Below are 20207 nucleotides of genomic sequence, written 5' to 3' on the forward strand. Positions count from 1 at the left end.
GGGGCCTAACAGGCACCAGGCAGCTTCCGCTGAGATCAAGGTATACAGAATCCAGATGAATGCTTTAGCCAGCTTGGCCAAAGCAGAGACAAAAAGGCTGAGGTGGGTCTCCCCAATTCAGCCTCAACCTTTGCCTTGTTTTTGGTCCTTGGATGTAACCTACACCTGTCTTTCAAGCTTCTCTAATAGTTGAATTCTTTGTTAAAGAAGTTGAGGGCATGGGTGAGCAGAGCGGGGAGAGAATTTTTAAGACAAATGGATTCTTTTAAAATTTGTGACCATCTCTAACATAGGTGACTGGGAATAATCAGTCCAGATGGCTGGTGTTGGTGTCTGTGAAGGACCAGGAAAGCACTGAAGTCTCTCAGTGAGGACATTAGCACAGGGCCTGTATGTGAACCTAGTCACAGCTGTGAAAGACCCTGTTCCCAGGGACATCTCTGGGGCTTTCTTTTCAAGTTAGGATTCACAGCCCTTGATGCCCCTGTCTAAGGGTGGGTTCCCTAAGACCCATCAGAGGATGTGCTGGAGACTCTTTCTTTGCAGCCTACTTCCCGCTCCTTCTAGAAAAAGTTGGTTTGTCTGAGTCCTCTGGGCTGCAGCCTTCTTTCTCGATCCTGTGCTCACCTTCAGCTGGCAGCTCCCAGAGAGGCAGCAGCATGGTGGAGCTCACAACTTACTAGATTTTTTTTTTCCTGTTCTGCTCTCCTGGGGAGGGTTTAGAATAGCTGGCAGCCTTGTTGTCTGGGCCATTGCCTCCTTGAGAAGACACAGAGCCTGTCTCCTGGAGCCAGGTCCCAAGGTAATGATGAAGAAGCCAGCAGGCAGGGGTTGACTGGGGTACGAGCAACCTTTATTCCTCTCCCCGCACTGTGACCTGGGAAACAACTGACCAGGCACAGTGGTCAAGCAGGTCAAGTGGTCTCTATTGCTGATGCAGCTACGCTGAGAATGCTTCTTTCTGCCTCTCTGTTCAGTAATAGTCCCTATCTCCCTCTCTTTCCCTGCAGGCCCAAAGAGGAAATAGAGGCTCTAAATTCTGTAGCCAACAGGAGGTTGGGTCCTACACCTGACTTTCCTGGATACAGGCACGCTGGAAGAGAAAACAGTACATCAATAATTACAGTGTGGGGAGGGCAACAGCCATTCATTTGCAGAAGCTCACTTCCTGAGGCAGGCATAGCCTCTGCCCCACCTAGCAGCCCCAGCCTCTGTCTACAGAGCAACCTGCCAGTGGCTGTCAAGTTCCAGAAATTGCAGCAGTTTGGGCATGAGGGCTGTTTGCTGTCCCTCCCCTACTGTCTGACTGTATAGCTGGTTTATAAGAAGAGGATGCCAGTAGCCAAACTATACAGACTTGTTGGCTTCTGTTAAAGAGCCTGTAGTCTCCTGATGGCTAGCTGGGTGACTGGAAGTGAATTTTGCAAAAATTTGCCTTTTATTTCAGAATGTCTTGGGCCAACATGAATAATCTGTGATTGGAAAATGTGTGACATTTTCTTTGGGTCCCTGTGTTTTGTGGTATTAAGAATCAAACCCAGGGCTTCGCACATGCTGAGATGTACTTGACCACTGACTGAGCTATAGCCAGCCTCCAGCAAAAATGCTTCCTAGAAGTATCTGAATTCTCTTTCAGCCCGTCCACCCTGGAGAAGCCTCTTTCACTTTCTGCCTACAGGACAGATTGGCCAAGGTCAGCTTGTGTCGGCTTGGTGCCACAGAGGGAGGGGTGGCAATGCAGGGAACAGAGCCATGGCTGCTCCACTACAAAGCCCTGGCTGTGGATGGGCTGTATCAGAGGGCTGGGTTTTCTTACATTCTGTTCTCAGACACAGAGTTTGACATTGTGTCAAATTCACTTGAGATAGCACAGGATTAGCAGCTGAAATAAGATAGGGACAACAGAACTTTGGGGAAATTCCTGAAACCCTGGCAGGGTCCCTGTGCAATTTTTCTTTCTTGTAGGAGCAGATAAGTGTTGCTAATCTTCAGGCACCAAGCAAAATGTCTGTTCTTTCCCATAAAATTGCCTGGACGATGAAGGCAGGTGAGAGTCTCCATAGTTTAGAAATCCCCAGTTATGAGATTTCTTAGGCTGTGTCTCCATGTTGTATATAGTGGAATTGGTTACCTGTCATCATGCCTGAGGTAGACAGATCTGAACCTGGATTAAATCAGAACTGTAGGTTCTTTCCCTGGAAGATGTATGTGGTGATCTCTGTGCAGCTGCTTTGGCTGAGGGGATGACAACCTTTTCCAGTTGGAGGGCTAGTCACAGGGATGGAGAATCCCTTCATTTTGGCCATTGGGACAACTGGCCATTCGCCCCATGTGAAGGATTCTGAGGCACAGAACCTTTCTAGGCACTGGAGTCATAGCAGTCAGTGAAAGTACATTCATGCTTAAGGGGCAAACTGCCTGAAGGTAGAGATATCCATGATGTCCAGACGCAGCTGGAAGCATGCCACACACTCTAAGCTATGTCACCCTCACCTGATCTGTCACTGGCACGGATCAGCCTCATTTTAAAAACAAAGGCATCGAGCATGTCAGCAGCTTGCCTGGGTGCCCACACCCAGCAAGTAGCAGTTAAGCACTTTGAGCTAGTGTGCATGAGCTCACCGCATCCTTTTTCCTTTCTCATAAATTGTGTGTATGTGTTTATGACCTTTGTACTCATTAGTGTGAGTCCATATACCCATGTATGCAGTGCCAGAGGACAGGCCAGTGTTGAATGTCTTTTGATTACTTTCCGCCTTTAGTTTTTGAAGCCGTCTGTCACTGCACATGAAGACCTTTGATTCATCTAGACTGGCTGGCCAATGAAGTCCCCCAGGTCTTCATCCCCCCCCCCCCCCATCACTGGGGTTACAAGCATGCTTTGGCGTGCCCAGACATCCTCCCCGCCTGCTTTTTAAAATGGTTCAAATCTTTTGATGACGCTAACCTACCCATCCTCTCGCCTCTAATTCCCACTGTACATCCCTCCATACTTTCCCATGCCAGCTTCATGCAGTCATTTGAACTGAGGCTTTAGTGCTGCCTAGATGTCCATGGATGTGGGACCATCTACTGGAGCCTGGAGGCTTCTCAAGGGCCACCTCCCTAAAGAAAACGGACTCTTCCTCCCACCAATTAGCAGCAGGCTCTCAGACAGGGGCGGGACTTTGTGAGACCCACCCCCACCCGGGACCTCGGCTGGCTTGATCCTGTATAGGTCTTGTGCATGCACTCACAGCCACTGTGAATTATTATGTTCAATGGTCCTGTCCTTTCTGGAAAATATTATTTGCTACAGTTATCTATTTCCTCTTCTACAGTAACCCCCGAGCCTTTGGGGGAGGGATATGCTATAGACGGGCCACTGAGAGCTGAGCACGGCATGGTCTCTTATTCTCTGCATGTGACCAGTTGTGCTTCTCTGAACTAATCACCCCGTACTGCCCAAAAAAGCTTTTCTGAAGAGGGCCGAGAGATGCACTGATCTCTGGGTGTAAAGATGAGAATTTGGGTCGGGGGCAGTTTATTAGTATTTCCGGTTAACAGAGTGATGGCAATGGAGATCCAAACTCTGGTCCTGTGCCTGCACACCAGCTACTTTATTATTCTGCTGCCTTCCTCAGAGCCTCCTTCATGTTCTGCAGGTGACTTCCTAGGCTCTCAGTTGACTCTGGGCCCGGTAGAGGGACTGTAGTTCTGCACTTGTGACAACTTCTTAGGTGCTGCTGCTGTTGATGACTGCTGGACCACACTGGAGTGGTCGTCTTTGGACCATGATGGCTAACTTTCACCTCCTGAAGCTAAGTTATTCAGAGGGTGCTTAACATCTGCTCTATGCTGCCTTCATCAGGATTTTGTGGTATCATCCTTTCCCGGGCTCCGTAGTCTGAAGATTGAGGTTGTGAAGATTATTCGGGGTACTTCAGGAAATGGACAGATGGTTTTAGAGGACACAGTACATGGATAAAGAGCAGAGGAGACAACACATCAGGCTTCTTTGGACCTTGAGCCTCATGCTCAAGTCTCTCCTGTACATTCCTCTCTACGCTTCTTTCCTTCACTCCAATCTGCTCCCCACCAACATTTTCCAACATGGCTGCCTCACTTAAAAGACACCAGCCCCTTCAGACTTCACCACATCCCACGATAACCACACACTTACTGTTTTAAGTTCTGGAATCTTGGTTCTTCTGTCTGTAGTAGAGTATGGCAGTTCTGGATTAAGACAAATAAAGCAGGAAGGGGAAGTCGGGTTTGGATGACATATTTAATATATACACACACAAGACCATCTATACAATGAGAGTTCATTCTTGGAGAGCCAGGCTACTTTCTGTCACACACACACACACACACACACACACACACACACACACACACAACTTGCCAACTTCCAGGAGAATCTCACGTGAAGGCAACAGGAGTTTCCTTTAGGAGAGGGGAAAGAAATCTCTGAATTTCTGCCTTCTGAATAGCATCTTCATGTGTTCCCCAATTGCACATTTACTTATTTATTTTTAATTTTATGTATGTGAGTATTTTGCCTGTAAGTTATAGCTCTGTGACATGTCATGGCTGATTTCCGCAGAGGCTGGAAGAGTGTGTTAGATTGAAACTGGAGTTACAGAAGGTTGTTTACCTACATATGTGTGCTGGAAATTGAGTCAGGTTCCTCTGGAAGATCAGTCAGTGCTCTTAACCACTGTGTCCTTTTTTCAGCCACAGACAGAGTTATTTGTAAGCTTACATACTTCAGCTCTCATACTTGTTCTTAGATAGGCTAGGAGGTTGCAGAGAGGGGCAGTGAAGGAGACACACGAGCCTTCTGGAAGTTCATCTGGAACCCCTGACCTTCCAGAAGTTCATCTGGAACTGCACAACTGGAGCGACAGAGAAAGTGACAGCCAGGGTGTTTTGAAGGCAAAAGAGTTAGGGGTGTAAGCTTCCTGCTGTAGAACCCTGAAGGACTAAACCCAAAGCAAGAAACAGACCAGACTTTAAAGATATAGTTCCTAAGCAGTTCAAACCTCGAGTGGATTAAGGTGGATGCCAACCTTCACCTCACTCTCAGGAAACCCAAGACTTTTCTGGAGACTTCGTGATTCTTCCAGTGATGTCTGACTGACAGTCTCTTTGGGAGAGTTCTCAGGCACACTGAGACAATGTCAAAACCAGATGGGAGAAACACATCCGTGGGTCACATTGCCGTGGAAGTTTTCAGGCACGGCTGTTGAAGTTTATCATTAATTAGGAAATTAGAAACTGGAAGGTTCATTGGAGAACTGGGGCATGTGAAGAAGAATCAGATGTATAATCCTGAGCTGAAGGAGGCCATGCATGAAAAGAAAATAAAGAGGCTTTGGGGCAGGTTAGACACAAGGAGAAGACTGGCTGTCTAGAAAACACCTCAAAAGCTAATCTCTGAAAAATGCCTCAAAAGACAAAAGGATAAAAACTTAAGAAGTGAAATCTATGACAACAATAATTCAGAAACATATGGGAGGTACCTCAAACTCACAGAGATCTGTCTGGATTTGTTTCCCACGTGCTGGGATTAAAGGCATGCTGTCTTGGTGAGACTATCCACATTTTAGGGGCTCAGTAGCCAATAGGGCCATAGCTGTCGACCTGGGCAATGCTCACATGGGAAACTTCTGTTGACACAGAAAGTTCTGTTGAACAATCAGCTCAGTCCCTGATGTTGTATGTGTTTTGTTGTTGTTGCCTATTTAACGCCCTAGCACGACAGTCAAGGTTTTACACATCATAACTCAACTATTTCTACTGAAAGAATAAATCCAATGACCAACCACAAAATAGAAGGAGACAAAATAATACCAAGAGTAGTGTCTTGCATACAGAGTGGTCTCAGGGCCCGTTCCTACCGTTGCATGACTCCAGGCGCTTCTGTCTAGAAATAATACCCAGCACTGCACCGTAGAAGACACTAAAATCACCAAGGAAATGGTTGTTTGGTTTTGGCCCCCATCAGGAAACTTTTTTATATTTGAAAGTATGTGGGGCAGGCACATTAGGCTGTGCCTCCGTTTTGCCATTTACTGGCTTTTAAACATGGGCAGCTTTCTTTGCCTCTCCTGGGGCCAGGTTTCTCAGTTTTAATGGGAGCCCTTGTGTTTCTCCTTGGCATCTGGATTGTGATGACTTAAGGAAGTTTTGTTAATATGGACATTATAAATTGAAGTGACATCAGTGCCATGTAGTGCCACTTGGGGTTACAGTGGGGGCCAGGGCTCTAAGCTGTGGTGTGTCATGCTGTCCTGTCTCTTTGTGTTCACAGTGATCTCTCTCAAAGCTGCTGAAGATTCTTTGGAGAAAAAGAAAGTGACCTGGGCATTTTTTGAAGGTAAGACTGGCATCTTGATGCAGCAGCCTCATTTCTAGGCAGTAAGAAAGGCATTAAAAAGAGAGAAAGAGAGAGAGAGAGAAAGAGAGAGAGAGAGAGAGAGAGTTTCTTAGTATTTTCACAGCATTAAGTTATGTTTCTAGACTGATTCTTGCAGGAGTGAACTAGGAATCATTGGTGGTCTCATCCACAGTGGACAAAGTGGTGGTGAAAGCCTCATTGTGCCCAATTTTATTTGTTTGTTTATTTGTTTTGTTTTTCAGTTTGTTTTACTCACCCCATACCTCTCCTATGTGATACCAAGGAGGGGGCTGCCAAGGGATGTGAACTTAAAGAATACATCTGCCGAAGCTACCTTTAATTTTCAGAAGTTTGGGGTTCTAAAGAGTTTGAAATCTGTACGCAGGTGGTTTTCATCCCATGTTAGAACCACTCAGAGAGCTTTAAACACAGAAAAGCTTGGCCCTCCCCAGAGATAGTGATTTAGTTGAAACTTGTGAATACGTCTTCATTTGATTCCAGCATGCAGCAAGCTAGGAGCCGCAGCCTATCAGTTCCCAGCAGCTGCCCCTCCCAGGGGCTTGCTATGCAGGCTGACCTCTGAGGTGCTGCCCTATGCACTTGAAAGGACTGCCGCATCCAGTCTTGACACACTCTGTAGCGTGCTTCCTAAGACACTTGTATAACGCAAACCTCTGGCATCCGTTCAAGCATGAGTCTTGGTGTGGTGTTCTCAACTGTGCTTTTGCCTTGTAGGGGACATTTGCGGGTTTCAGGAGACAGTTTGGGTTGCCTCAAGTGTGGGAATGCCACTAACAACTTGAGGATAGAGATGATGCACAAGACAGTCCTCACATCTGAGGATTTTGCCTCCAATGTGAGGTTACAGGTCCCTGCCTCGGAGAAAGGATAGTGGAAAAATAGTCATCACAAAATAACTGAAGATAGTGACCATCAGCAGTAACAGCATGCTCTCGTAAGTTCTCAGGCAGAGTCTTTGATCAGGGAACAGCGGCTAATGCCATTGTCAAGCAGGACCTTTGGAAGGATGCCATCTTGTGAACTGAGGAGGAATGAGCTGGTCAAAGTATCTAAGAAGAGGCATGTCTCTTGCCCCTCTACCCACTGTGAGACCGACAAGAGAGCATGTAGCAGAAGAGGGAACCAGCCTTATAGGGAAAGCATGGGATTCAAAGCCACCTTTTCCAGTAGCCTGTTAGAAAGACACCACATTTCTTTGAAGAATTCGACTCTAACTGTAAACATGTTAGCAAACCACACACGTTGCCATAACTACTCAGCTTGCCAGGACTTGTTTAATTTTATAGTTGGAAGTCATTTTTTCCCTCTCAGATCACATTTTATCCAATAACGAATCCTTGTATTTCTGGACTTTTCTTCTACACTTCATAATCCCCTTTTCTTTAGCTGATAACTCTCTTCTAGCAAAGCAGTCCCTAGCTCCCTCCCTGTGTCTCTCATTTAGCTTCCTTGTAGGCAGAGATAAAAGTGGCTTTCTTCAAATTGAGGGAAGTTGTGGGGAAAAGAAGCAAGGTTTTGTCTTCTCCTGGCAACTGAGTAAACCTGGGGCAGTCTGGGTGAGCACTACCCCGTGCCTCTGAGACCATCCTAAGTGTGGCGCTGTGGTTGGGTGGAATGCTGGAAGTGGCTGCAGGATCCACTGAGGAAGGTCACTGAAGAGTCTGCCAGAGGGAGCCCTGGCTCCACCTCTGCAAGGCTTACACCACATTAGGAATCACAAGTTCTCAGGAGGGTGAGGTGGTCGCGGTGGGAGTGATCTAAAGACCGTATTTTAAGACTGCAATGCTACAGGAAAAAAAAAAGACCTTACGCATTTGGGAGGACTGTAGAAATCAGTCTTTGCAGCATGGTTTGAGCCTCTAAGACACTTTGTGTAATTGGCAACTTTTTATAATTCTACAGATGTAGATCATAAGCTTAACTTCCAACTTAATTGTAAGTACCATCTGTGGCCCAGCATGGACTTCATTCTCAATGGAGACGGTCAAGTCCTATTGAAGTCTGGAAGTTGGCACTGCCCCCACGCAGCATGCATGCCCCAGGGCAGCTGTTTTTATGCTTTCTTCCCCTGTGTTGCAGTGGTTATGGCACTGGTGATAGCTGCCATCGCTAATACCGCCTCTGCCGCCACCTCAGTAGCAGCGTCCCTGTGTTCTGCTTTTTTAACCTGTCACAGCTTTTGCAAGGTCAAGGGTATAGTTGAAACTCTCTGGCACAGGATCTCAGGCCTTTTGGCCTCTTGTTCCTGATTGGAAGAGCTTCAGTGTGGATGTGGACAGATATCCTTTCTCCTGGGGCTTCGCTAGGTCTGGCTGTGTGCCTGCCCAACAAAACAAGCATTGATTGTCAGGGCTCTTGATGAGATATTGGAGTGAGTTAAAATCCCCTGGGGCTATCACTCAGATATTTTGCCCTGAGCAAGACGGTATTACAGGCTGCATTAAAAAAATAGTGGAAGTACAGAGTTTTATTGCCGGAACAGCTATTCCCTAGGCTCTTGCCTTTGAACTGAAAATGTAGAATACTGACCCTGGCTTTCTTGACTGCTGTGGTGGCAGGTGTGTGTGTGTGTGTGTGTGTGTGTGTGTGTGTGTGTGTGTGTGTGCGGTGTGTTTGTCTGTCTGTCTGTGTGTGTGACCACTTGGTTGTGCTAAGGAATGCTGGGGTCACACAGTTTCAAAGCAGCACTGAATACTTTGTTGGTTGCCAGGCAATAGATGCCTTTGTCCTGCCTGGCTTGGTTGGCAGTCTGGGAGAACGGGCAGGAGCTGTCACAGCAACTTTGTCACCCTGTGTGTACACACTGCAGTCTGCTTGTCTGCTTTGGGGAGACTTGTTTCTTTCCTCTTTCTTTCTTTCTTTCTTTCTTTCTTTCTTTCTTTCTTTCTTTCTTTCTTCCTTCCTTCCTTCCCTTTTTTCTTTCTTGCTTTCTTTCTTTCCTTCCTTCCTTGCTTTTCTCAGCTTGTCGAAAAGTGCCAGTAGTGTCTTTAGTAGTTCAGTGGCAAAAGGAAAACTCACAAACACATTTAGGGATTAGAACATGATATTTACTATTGTTATCGAATGTGTAGGTATAAATAGTATTTTATTTTTTTATTTATATTTTGCATTTATTTTGCATTTATTCATTCATCTTATTATTTATTTTACAGAATTAAACCCAGTGCTTTATACAGTCTGTGCTTGTACTTTACCAAGGAATTAAATCCCCGGTCCTGTGTGGTCATTCATTCATTCATTCATTTATTCATTTATTTTGATGCCAGCTCATGCATTCTATGAGCACTCTACCATAAATACTCCAGCCTCCCTCCCATGTGGTATTTAAAAGCTAGTTTTGGATTTGGCTAAGTGCAGAAGTTTTGTTGAGTTTGGGTCTGAAGGTTCAGTTTCAGTCTTCAAACAATGTTATTTGGCTAGGCTTGAGTTCTGAAACTTCTTTAGAGATAGATCGAGTGTGAAGTTAGGGTGACATCAGGCCAGAATGCACTCCTGAGAGCAATCTCTGGAGCATAGGGAAACTTGCCTGAGCTGTCACTGTGAAATGGTGACCCCCGAGTCTCCTGATTTTGAGACCCTGGCTTTGGGTCAGCCTTTGTTTATAAAGAAAACTGGGCTCAGGGGAAGAGTCACCGTTTTCTTAAACGGGTTTGCCCCCCGCTACATAGTAAAAGAAATGCTTGGCACAGGAGACAGAGTGAGGACTTCTCAGTATTGATGGCTGCCTGATCGAGGGAGATTGCATGTGCAGTTTTTCTGCTTCCTGTGAAGCGACACATTTAAGGCCCCTGTAGCTCCAAGATCAGAGCAGAGAACATCCCCTGTAACCCACGTGTGGGTGGGCGGTGACCACTGGTGGGTCTGCATCACCCCTGGGGCTGTGTGCTTGGTGGAGCAGCAGAGCATTACAGCCTGGCCAGAGGCCCTGTGTTTCTGCAGCCACTGCTGCCCGAAGAGAGCCTGTTTCCTCTTGCCACGTCTAGGCTGAGATCAGAAACCACAACTACCCCAGGATAGAGCAGGCCCCAGCTGTGTGTAGTGTGTTAGAGGGACAGCTGACGAGAATGACAAACCTCAGAGCTCACCTTGTTCCTCCGTGGTCCCTTCAGCCTAGAAATCATAGAGAGAATGAACAGACAGATGGGTGAGGATGCTTTTATCTTGGGGCGTAGAAACTTTGGATAGACAGTTTTCTCCTCCCATCCAAGAAGGAAACAGAAGCCAAATTACCCTGTCTTTTTATCAGGGCTGACATTTGAGTCCTTTAGAGACAGGCTTTGTCTCCATCTGCTCCAGTTCAGTGTGACCCAGCAAGGCAACTGGGTTATTTACCACTTTTTATTTCGTCCCAGTCAATTATTCCTGGAATAATTGTCTCAACAATAAATAAATCAGCACTGGCCGTGGGAAGTCACAGGATTTGGACTGTCCTGTATCCTTGTGTCCTTCCTCAGTCTGGGTCTATGACCTCAGTTTATCATGACTTGTCGCTCTTAGAATCCACGAATCCCGTTGTTGAGTTTCACATTGTTGAAATGGAGGCACAAGCCTCTGTCCTCTCTAACCATTCCATGCTATTAGCCTATAAAGCCATACACAAGGACACATGTGCCCCTGAACAGAAGCAGGTTGAACTTTGTTACCAGGGAAAAGCCACTTTATTTCCAATTAGAGCTCCTAACACCCCATGACTTTCCTCTCTCTGTAATCTGGCTTCTACCTCGACTTTCCCAGTACTGTAGGTGGGAAGACCCCATGATTGCTTATGAACAGCATTTGATGCATCAAGGAACCTTCCCACAGTGCTTCACTCTTGCGTTTAGAACTCTCCCTCCAGCTCCTGTCTGCTTCCCCTATAGCTCCAGGATCCTCATGAGAGACTCTTCCTTCAGCCCATCCATCTGCTGACTTTAACTATTAATAAAAGTCATCTCATCTACATATGAGACCCAGGATAGGCAGGGCCACATAGAGAGTCCCCTGTCTTATTTTTTAAAAAGTGTTGCTCCCTGTCCTGGGGAGCTTCTCACTTACACCCTTCCCTCAGTGTCCATGGGGATTATGACCATGACTTTCCAACCCAAAGATACCAAGATCCATGAGTATACAAATACCTTACAAGAAATATTGCAGTATTTGCATATAACCTGTGGATGTCTTCATCTCTAGATGACTTACAATACTTAGTGCGATGTCTGTGCTACACAAATAGCTTTAGTCTTGTGTTATTTAGGCAAGCGTGACAAGAAAAATGTCTGTTCATTCAGCACAATCAGTTTTTAAAAGATTTGTTGCCTTTGCTATTTTTCTGTTTCTGTGACAAAAAGAAATGACTAAGGCAACTTAGAAAAGAAATTATTCAATCTGGGGGCTTATGGTTCTAGAAGGATAGAGCCCAAGACCATCGTGGTAGGGGGTATGGAAGCAGGCTCACAGGCCTGGCATTGGAGCCATAGCTGAGAGCTCACATCTTCATCCATAAGCACAAGGCAGTGAGTGATGACTGGAAATGGTGTGGACTTTTGAAACCACAAAGCCCATTCTTGTGACACACTTCCTCAAAAAAATCCACACCTCCTCATCCTTCCTAAACAGTTCCAGCAACTGTGGACCACACCAGTCACTCAAATATGTGAGCCTTTAGGGTCCATTCTCATTCAAACCTCCCCGTATTATGTATTTATGTTTATTTTGTGTATACAGATGTTTCCCTTCATGTCCATCTATGCACCACGTGTGTACAGTGCCTTCAAGGCCAGTAGAGAGTGCTGGCTCCTCTAGAACTAGAGTTACCAGTCGTTATGGACCACCATGTGGGTGCTGGGAGCCAAACCCGAGTCCTCTGAAAGAGCAACAAGTGCTTTTAGCCACAGAACCACTTCTCTAGCCCTCAAGGTTTTTGGTTTTGTTTTTTGTTTTTTGAAATAGTTTGAATCCACAGTTGAATTTGTGGATGTGGAAACTGTAGACAGAGAAACAACTATGTGTTATTTTTAGTTCAAACATCTAAATAGCTGGGAACAGAAATCAACTCAGTCTAGCGTAGACAAAAATGTGGAGCAGCTCCATGAACGTGAAAACAACTTACTGACTTCAGGCACAGAGTCTGCACCAGGCTTCCCTAGGGCTCTGGCCAGGCAGCATTCCTTTAGACTCAGAGGTTCTGATGGAAACTCAAACCTTGGGACACAGTGTGAGATGAATTAAGATTCACATTTTTGAATGTTCATCCTAGACTTTTTTGTTATGATGAAAATAGGTAGAAAGAATGATTAGTCAATGGTAGATGATTTGAACAATCAAGTAGGGGGCTGGAGAGATGGATCAGTGGTTAAGGACCCTTGCTCCCATTGCAAAGGACAGAGTTTAGCTCCTAGCACCCACATCCAATGGCTCACAGCCACCTGTAACTCTAGGAGATCTGATGTTATCTAGCCTCTAAGGTACTTGTATGCACACATGTGTGTGTGTGCATGTGTGGATACCTGCACCTTCGGGAGCATATGCACACACAAACACACACACACACACACACACACACTCATACACATATATACACACAAACAAACATCTTTAAAAAGAGTTGAGTATTTTCATTTTTTAGAAGTTTTCCAAACTAGCTCTTCCATTTTCAGTCACTACCGGGCCAGTTGGCGCGACCTAATCTAGCTGCATCCTTATCAGGTCAGATTCTTTGCTTACTCCTCACCATTGACTTCTGAGCGTTCTGGACATATTCTAGATAGGACTCCCTGTTTGGATATCTGGTTTTAAATGCCTTCTCCCAACCTGCAGCTTGACTTTTCACCCTCTTCATCCAGTTGTTGACAGAGTGAAAAGTTCTCAATTATGTATGACTAAGCAAATTTACCTTTTCCAATGACTGAGTATGTGTGCTAGGTGGGCGTCCTGCCTCTGAGCCAGGTGTCCCTGGCCCTCAAGGTTTACTCATGGGGAGCATGTCTCTGATGATAAGTCTGGCAACTCTGCCTCCTAGATTTAGATCTGGAGGTTTTCCTCTTGTGCATTTTTGCCAGTTCATTTTGAGTTACTGTTTATAATTACGTGCCTTTCAGATCTGTATATGTATGCCGTCCTTGTGTGTTGCGTGGGGATCCTCAGCGTTCTGCTCTTCACCCTGGTCATTGCCTGCCAGTCTGTGCTTCACAAGAGGAAATCTAGAGGTGAGAGAACAGATAAGATCATGTCTGGGATGGAAAGCCGCCCACCCACACACAGGCGGATGGTTTTGGGCAAAGTATCACCTTGGTGGGAAGGCATGCTGGCTAGTAGCTGTTTATCTGGAGCCAGAAAAGTGGGAAGACTCGCTTCTCATAGGTGTTGCTGACCACTGTCATGCCAGCTGAACTCCCTTTCCTCACATTTCTTCAGTCCTGGGGCGTTGGGTTCCTTAGCTCCTATCATGTTCTTCATCCTGAGGAAGCTGTGGCTAGAGCAGCCTGGAGTTGCATTTTGGCTCACCCTCTTAAGAGTGAGTTTTGGTACTAAGTTGTCAAACCAAGGGGCTTGCAGATGTCTTCTTGGCAGGTAAGTGGGACCTCAAATGTCACCCTCTGTTTTTTTCCTGTCTGGTACCTCATCCTTTCTTGTCAGAGTCCCTAATTCTCTGATTTCCTTAGTCCTCCCTCTTCCTCTGCTTTCTCTCTCAGGCATTGCAGTCCATGACTTCTATCTCCCTAGGAACACTGCCCATTCTAATGCCAGTCCGTATCTCTTACTGGGGTCAGTTTCCCAAGTCAAGAAGTTCTAATAATCTGCCCAGCTGCCTGGCTCTGTTCTGTTCTCCAAAGATAGCTCAGTGGATTTTCTTCCTGGGTGTTGGCTGCCTCCTCAGGGCTTGCTTGAGCTTCCCTTTGTTTAAAGCCCTCCTGAGTATTCCTCATGTACACCCTCCCCCAGAATCTCCAAAAGCAGTTGGGGGACACAGTTGCTCTCAGAGATACCCAGGCAGACTGAGCCCAGGTTCAATGACACTTCCTCACTGAACAGCCAAGGATCAGTCTCTGTCCCTCTCCTTCTTCACGGAGACTTGGGGTGAGAGTGCACCTGTCTTGAGAGCTGTGAAAGAAGAGACAGTCAAATCAGTGAACACACTTATGGTGACATGGGAGTAAGACACATCACTGTTATTATTAGGCTGAGGTTGTGGATCTAGGAAGAGTTAGCTTTTGTTTATGTTCATAGGAACCTTTAAACTGGGAAACTGAATGACAGCTACAAAGGGGCCATTCCCCAGGGGTATGAGCGAGACTTAGGAAACCAGGAAGGGAGGATGCGCATCCAGGGACTGACACCTGTGGAGAACTCAAGGAGTGAGGAGGAAAGGTTCCATAAGAGCTGTTGTTGTCATGGGCTCAGCAGGTAAGAGCACTGGCTGCTCTTCCAGAGAACCTGGGTTCAGTCCTCACCACCAACATGACGGCTTACAGTCATCATTAACTCTACTCCCGGGGGATCTGACACCCTCTTAGGGCCTCTTCCAGCACCAGGTATGAACATGGTGCGCAGGTATATGTGCAGGCAAAACACTTACATATGAAATAAAATAAAAAGAAACTGCTGTTGTGGGAGAGATGGAACAGAAGAGCAGTCCAGCCAGTGTCCGGCTGGGGCAACAAGAGGGCTCAAGGATCCTGCAAAAAAAACAAACAAAAAAACAAAAAACCAAAAAAACAAAAACAAACAAACAAAAAAACAAAGCCTCCCTTCTCCAGCACAGGAGTCCCTGGATGTTTCTTCCTCTTGAAGTTAAACCAAAGCCAGTAAGTGTGGAAGACAAAAGGGCCATCAACAGTTTCTAGGGCCTGGACACAGTTAACAGGAAGCAGAGACTAGCACATGCAGCCCTGGAAATGGAGCCAGAGGTACAGGCCAGACTTTTCTCCACTAGAGCCCAAGTGTTTCCCTCCGGCCTTGTGTTTCACTGTGCTGCTGCCCTTGGGTACCTTCCTCCGTGGCATCTGCCACCCTTTCACGATATCCTAGCATTTCCCTAGTTCACAGACCTCAGCTGCTTCTCTGAGCTTGTGGCAAATGTTGCCCATGGGTGTTGGCCCTCTGCCTCCCTTCCAAGAGAACTCTGTGTGAGGCAGAGACCATGCATGTGACAGATCCTCCTTGGAATTTGGCTCATGACAGATGCTCCACAAATGATGAACAAATAGATTTGCTTCCCAGCTGCTCTGCTCCCAGCTGTTGGAGCTTAAAAGACACTAGCAGTCTCCAGGTTGGGTGTGTGCTAAGGGCAGCCCCAAAGGCCAGACTGGAGCTGCAGACTCCATGGGACTTGAGGCAGGACCCAGGAATCAAAGAAATGCAAAGACAGGCACAGTGGACACGGGCACATGGCATCTTCCTCCAGGCCTCCCAGAGAGACTTCAAGAATGGAGATTATAGCAGGCTTGTCACCTTCCCCTGCCAGGATGGGCTTCAGGGTGCTTGTGCTCAGCATCTAAAGCCCAACCCAGCTGTCAAGATCATTGTCTGAGCACCTGTTATAGACCAGGCATATGGCTCTACTTCTCAACGTCCTGTGTAGCCTGCATGGTTCCCACGAAACAGTGCATGTTAACATCCCTAAACACAGGCAAGGCAAGGGCTCTAGCTGTATCCCAAACGTCCTGGTTTTCTATTCTAGCAAACCCTCAGACATCTGCTGGTGATCTCTGTGAAGGAACTTTCCTCCAGCTTCCCATGGAGGTTGTTGAGTTGATGAGGTTCTTCCAGAGCAGATCCGTCTGGCTTCTGTGGTCCCGGGATACATCTTTTGAGATGTCTGAGTTTCAGAGAGGGCAATAACCTTTTATTGGTGACTCTTAAAGGATGTGCCTGAAGACATGGTGTTATGGTTTGAGCATAAGATGATCCCACCACAGGCTCACGTGTTTGAGATTGGGTCCCAAGCTGATGGGACTATTTTGGGTGGTCCTGGGAACGTCACAAGGTGGCACTTAGCTGGAGGAAGTAAGTCACTAGGATTGGGTTCTTTGGGTTTTCTTGTCACTTGTTCTGTTTTGTTCTCTGCTCATTGTCCACCAAGAGCTAATGCACAATCCCAGTCAATTGCTGCCCCTTCCACGGTGTTCTGCCTGAGCACATGAGCCAAACATCTATGGGCTGGGCTTCTGCAGGCTAGGAGCAAGGAACTCCCCTCTCCCATTTTAAGTGTTCTTCCAGCTGTTTTGGTCACAGCTACATAAAAGTCAATATACACATGACATATATGTGACAGAAACAAGTATGGATGGATGCAGATAGACTCTAAAATCTTGGAGTAGGACTGCTCATGAGCCCCAACTTATGAGTTTCTAGGAAAGCACAAAACAAAGCACACACATTTGCTCTTTATGCCCTCATAACATTATATATTAAATGAAGCAAAATCATGCTTACAGACCCTATACTTACATTAAACAAGGTTGGGTTCTAGGTTCTTATCAATGGGTTTCTTCCTCCTCAGTATGAACTCCAGAGGGTCATTGAACTGGAACAGCTCATTTGTGGACTGTATTATTACCACTTGTCCAGCATCCCTGTCCTCTGCCTGCCAGGTATAATGCTCATCAGTACCACAGATGAAATTATTCCCCGAGAAATCCAAATTGTCTGCAGTTATTAGATTCCCTTTGAATACCAAAGCCTTCGAGCAGTGTATTTCCAGTTTTGCCTACTCCAAGCCTGTTTGTGTTTAGGCTTTTCCCCTCAGAGTGCTTGAACCTTTTGTGTGCATGTTAGGGGAAGCCAGCCTCTCCTGTAGGGGCCACAGAGCACTGAGTTTTGCAGGCCGTTTCTACCCAACAGTGGTTCTTGGTTCCTGCAGCAACATCTGGTCAGAGAAACATCAGAGTAGATAACCCAGTCCTAAGGACCCTGAAATACCCTTGGTTCTTCCAAAGCCAAAAGCAGCAGGCCAGCTTTCTTGGCTGCTGTTCTGCCTTAGCCATAGAGGCTATGTTTCCAGGACACCCAGCTGGTCTATGAGCAAAGCTAATTGTACCCATGTGTTCCAGCCCAGCACAAGCACATTCCTCTTGGCTTCCAGCACAAATCGCTGTCCCTGCTCTGTTAGTGCCTGCAATGCCCAGTCTCATCCTGGGACTTTTTCAGCTGAGTCTCTCCTGGAGAATACCAGCACTGGGGTCTAGGACTGAACTCTGAATTCTGCGGGTTTCTCAGGACACTGGTTTCCAAGGCCACTGCTTTTCAGGAGCCCATCAGCTCATGCTGGTCCAGGGATCTCCAATGATCTCCCATCCCTCTCTGCCTGAGCTTCCAAATGGAGGTGATTTGGTGATGAGCTACTGTGAGGTGTTTGTAAGGCACCTTGGGACCAGGCAGGAATTGGGGTGGCCTTTTCTTACCAATACTCTTCACTGTGAGCTCTGATTTCTTCCCACTTTTCAGTCTGTCTTCTAAGACCAGAGACTGGACAGTCCAAGGCTCATTACAACCTATTGCTCCCCTGCCCATCTTGCTGTGAGGAAGAATCAAAGGGCTTATGGACTTTTCCTCCAGAAGTACAAGGAAGAGGGAATTAGGGACTGTGTCCCACTCACAGCCAGATTGAGGTGGGAGAAGAGAGCAAAAAGGACAGAATGGGTAGCTGGGGTGACAGAGAACAGAAGGATGACCTGAGGGGGCCAAAGGGCTCGGCAGCCTGCAGTTAGAGACACCTGGTAGCCCCAAGGTCAACATCATCCTTTGTCCTGTGACAGAAAGCCCCACAGGCTGTGCTGGGTCCTACTGGTTCTTTGCAGGCCCACTGAGGCTGATGGGAAAGAGGCCATCTTTCCTTTGTGGGGCTTATGGGCCCCCTTGTTGGCTTCTCAAGAGTTCTGGACTTAGTGCCTAGACTCAAGTTCTTTTATCTACAAATCAGAAACTACAAAGAAATTATATTTGGGCCACCAAATCCCCAGACTGTAAAGTGTGTGTGTGGGGGTATTTAGCTTACCTATCAGGACTGTGGGAGTCCTAGTCCCGGGTGTGGGCAGAACAGGCATCCTGTTAGCCAGCCTTACGTGACTAAAGAATACTGGAGGAAGTCAGCTTAGAGGAGGAAAGGTTTATTGTGGCTCATGGGTTCAGAGGTTTTGGGTTATGATCACTTGGCCCCATTGCTTTGGCCCTCAGAGCAGGGAGCATGCAGTGAACAAAGCACCTCATCTCATGGTGTCATAGAAGCAGAAAGGGGGAAGGGAGCCCAGAATAAGACATGGCTTCCAAGACCCACTCACCACAACTATGTTCTACCATTAAGTTTCCATCACCTCACAGTAGCTCATTGCCAAATCATGAACCAGTTAGCAGATCGATCCACTGATAGGTCAGAATCTTTATGGTCCAATCATCCCCCAAAGCCTCACCTCAAAACATCCCTGTGTTGGTGACCGTTCAGTTTCATTTCTGTTGCTGTGACAAATACCCCAGCCAAAAGCAGCTTTGGAGGATAAAGGGTTTATTTGGCTTACTATTCCAGGCCACAGTCTATCGCTGAGGGAAGTTAAGGGGTTAATTCAAGGCAGGGACCTCAAGACAGGGCTGCCTGATATTTCACACAGCAATACCTGCAACCAGGAACCTTACTTCATGGTCAAAGACAGAGGGAACCATGGAGGGGTATGCTTGCTAGCTGGATCACAGGTTCATGCTCATCTGCTTTTTTCATACAGCACACGACCACCTGCCCAGGGAATGGTGCAGCCAATCATGTAGATCCTTCTACATCAATTAAAAATAAATCAAGACCCTCTCCCATAGACATGTTCACTGATCAGTCTAATCTAGGCAACCCTTCAGTGAATTCCCTTCCAGGTCACCCTAGGTTGTGTCAAGACAACTTCTAAAGCTGACTAAGACAATGCCCAAGCTTTCAATGCATGAGGCTGTGGGAACATTTCAGATACAGCTTTAAGCAAGCACCTTCGCAGGTGAGGGCCTTACCTTCCCTGGTCACATGCTTCCATTTCCATGCTGACCATCCTACTGCTAAGGCTGACACACACTGTTGGTGGACATATGTGAACTGCAGATAGAACTGTTGTCTCATTACAAAAGTTTTAAAACAAAAGCAGGTAAAAAAAAATTGGTATCAATCTATTATGTTCAAACTACAATTTATAAGAGTTCAAAAGTACAGTTTCTAAGGAGAGAATGAGTGAGGCTGAACTGCATTTTGCACACTGAGATGTGAGACCGGTCAAGGCCTCACACCTTGTTTTTGGCTTTTTCCATTTTGATGGCTTCATAGCCACCTGGGGCTGCTGACCAGCACAGACAGGCAGCTTTATGTGTGATGCTTCTCGTCCACTGAGTGTGCTGCTCAGTGGCTCCTGGTACCAAGTTTCTGCTTGCTTCTCAGCTCCTCCTGTGTGACGGGAGTGGGTGACGTCATCCTAGTGGCTGTGCTGGGCTGGAGGGCTTGTCTGAGCAGGTCTGCTTCCTGGATGTGGGATCTCGGGTTCCACATGGTGAGAAGACAGTGTTGTGATGGGCCCCGACTCCTAGGAAATGTGGGCAGGACTGTGGATTGAGCCTCTCAGTTAGGCAGTGTTTTCCCAGGCTGTGGGGCTCCCTGACCTGGGGACTTGAGTGGGTGGGGAGAGCTCTCTGCAAACACGATCCTGGGTGTTGTGAAGATCCCATTTTGGAGCTCCTACAGTGAGAGGAGAGAAAGCCCTTGTGACTGGAGCGTAAACATCCTCAGGCCTACCTAGGGGCTCTGAAAGGCCCAGGAAATGTGTGTGTGTGTGTGTGTGTGTGTTACACCCTGGAGGTCCTG

General features: G+C 46.8%; 1 protein-coding gene across 1 annotated transcript in view; it reads left to right on the forward strand.

Annotated features, from left to right (window-relative positions):
• Nucleotides 1-20207, forward strand: part of Vstm4 (V-set and transmembrane domain containing 4) — a 77884-nt gene that overhangs the window by 18541 nt on the left and 39136 nt on the right. Inside the window, exons 3-4 of the mRNA XM_021655040.2 lie at nt 6299-6364; nt 13483-13590. Coding sequence (XP_021510715.1) covers nt 6299-6364; nt 13483-13590 — 174 coding nt within the window. The remainder of the gene's footprint in view (nt 1-6298; nt 6365-13482; nt 13591-20207) is intronic.

This window comes from Meriones unguiculatus, chromosome 9 (genome assembly GCF_030254825.1).
Source record: "Meriones unguiculatus strain TT.TT164.6M chromosome 9, Bangor_MerUng_6.1, whole genome shotgun sequence".
Taxonomy (NCBI): Eukaryota; Metazoa; Chordata; class Mammalia; order Rodentia; family Muridae; genus Meriones; species Meriones unguiculatus.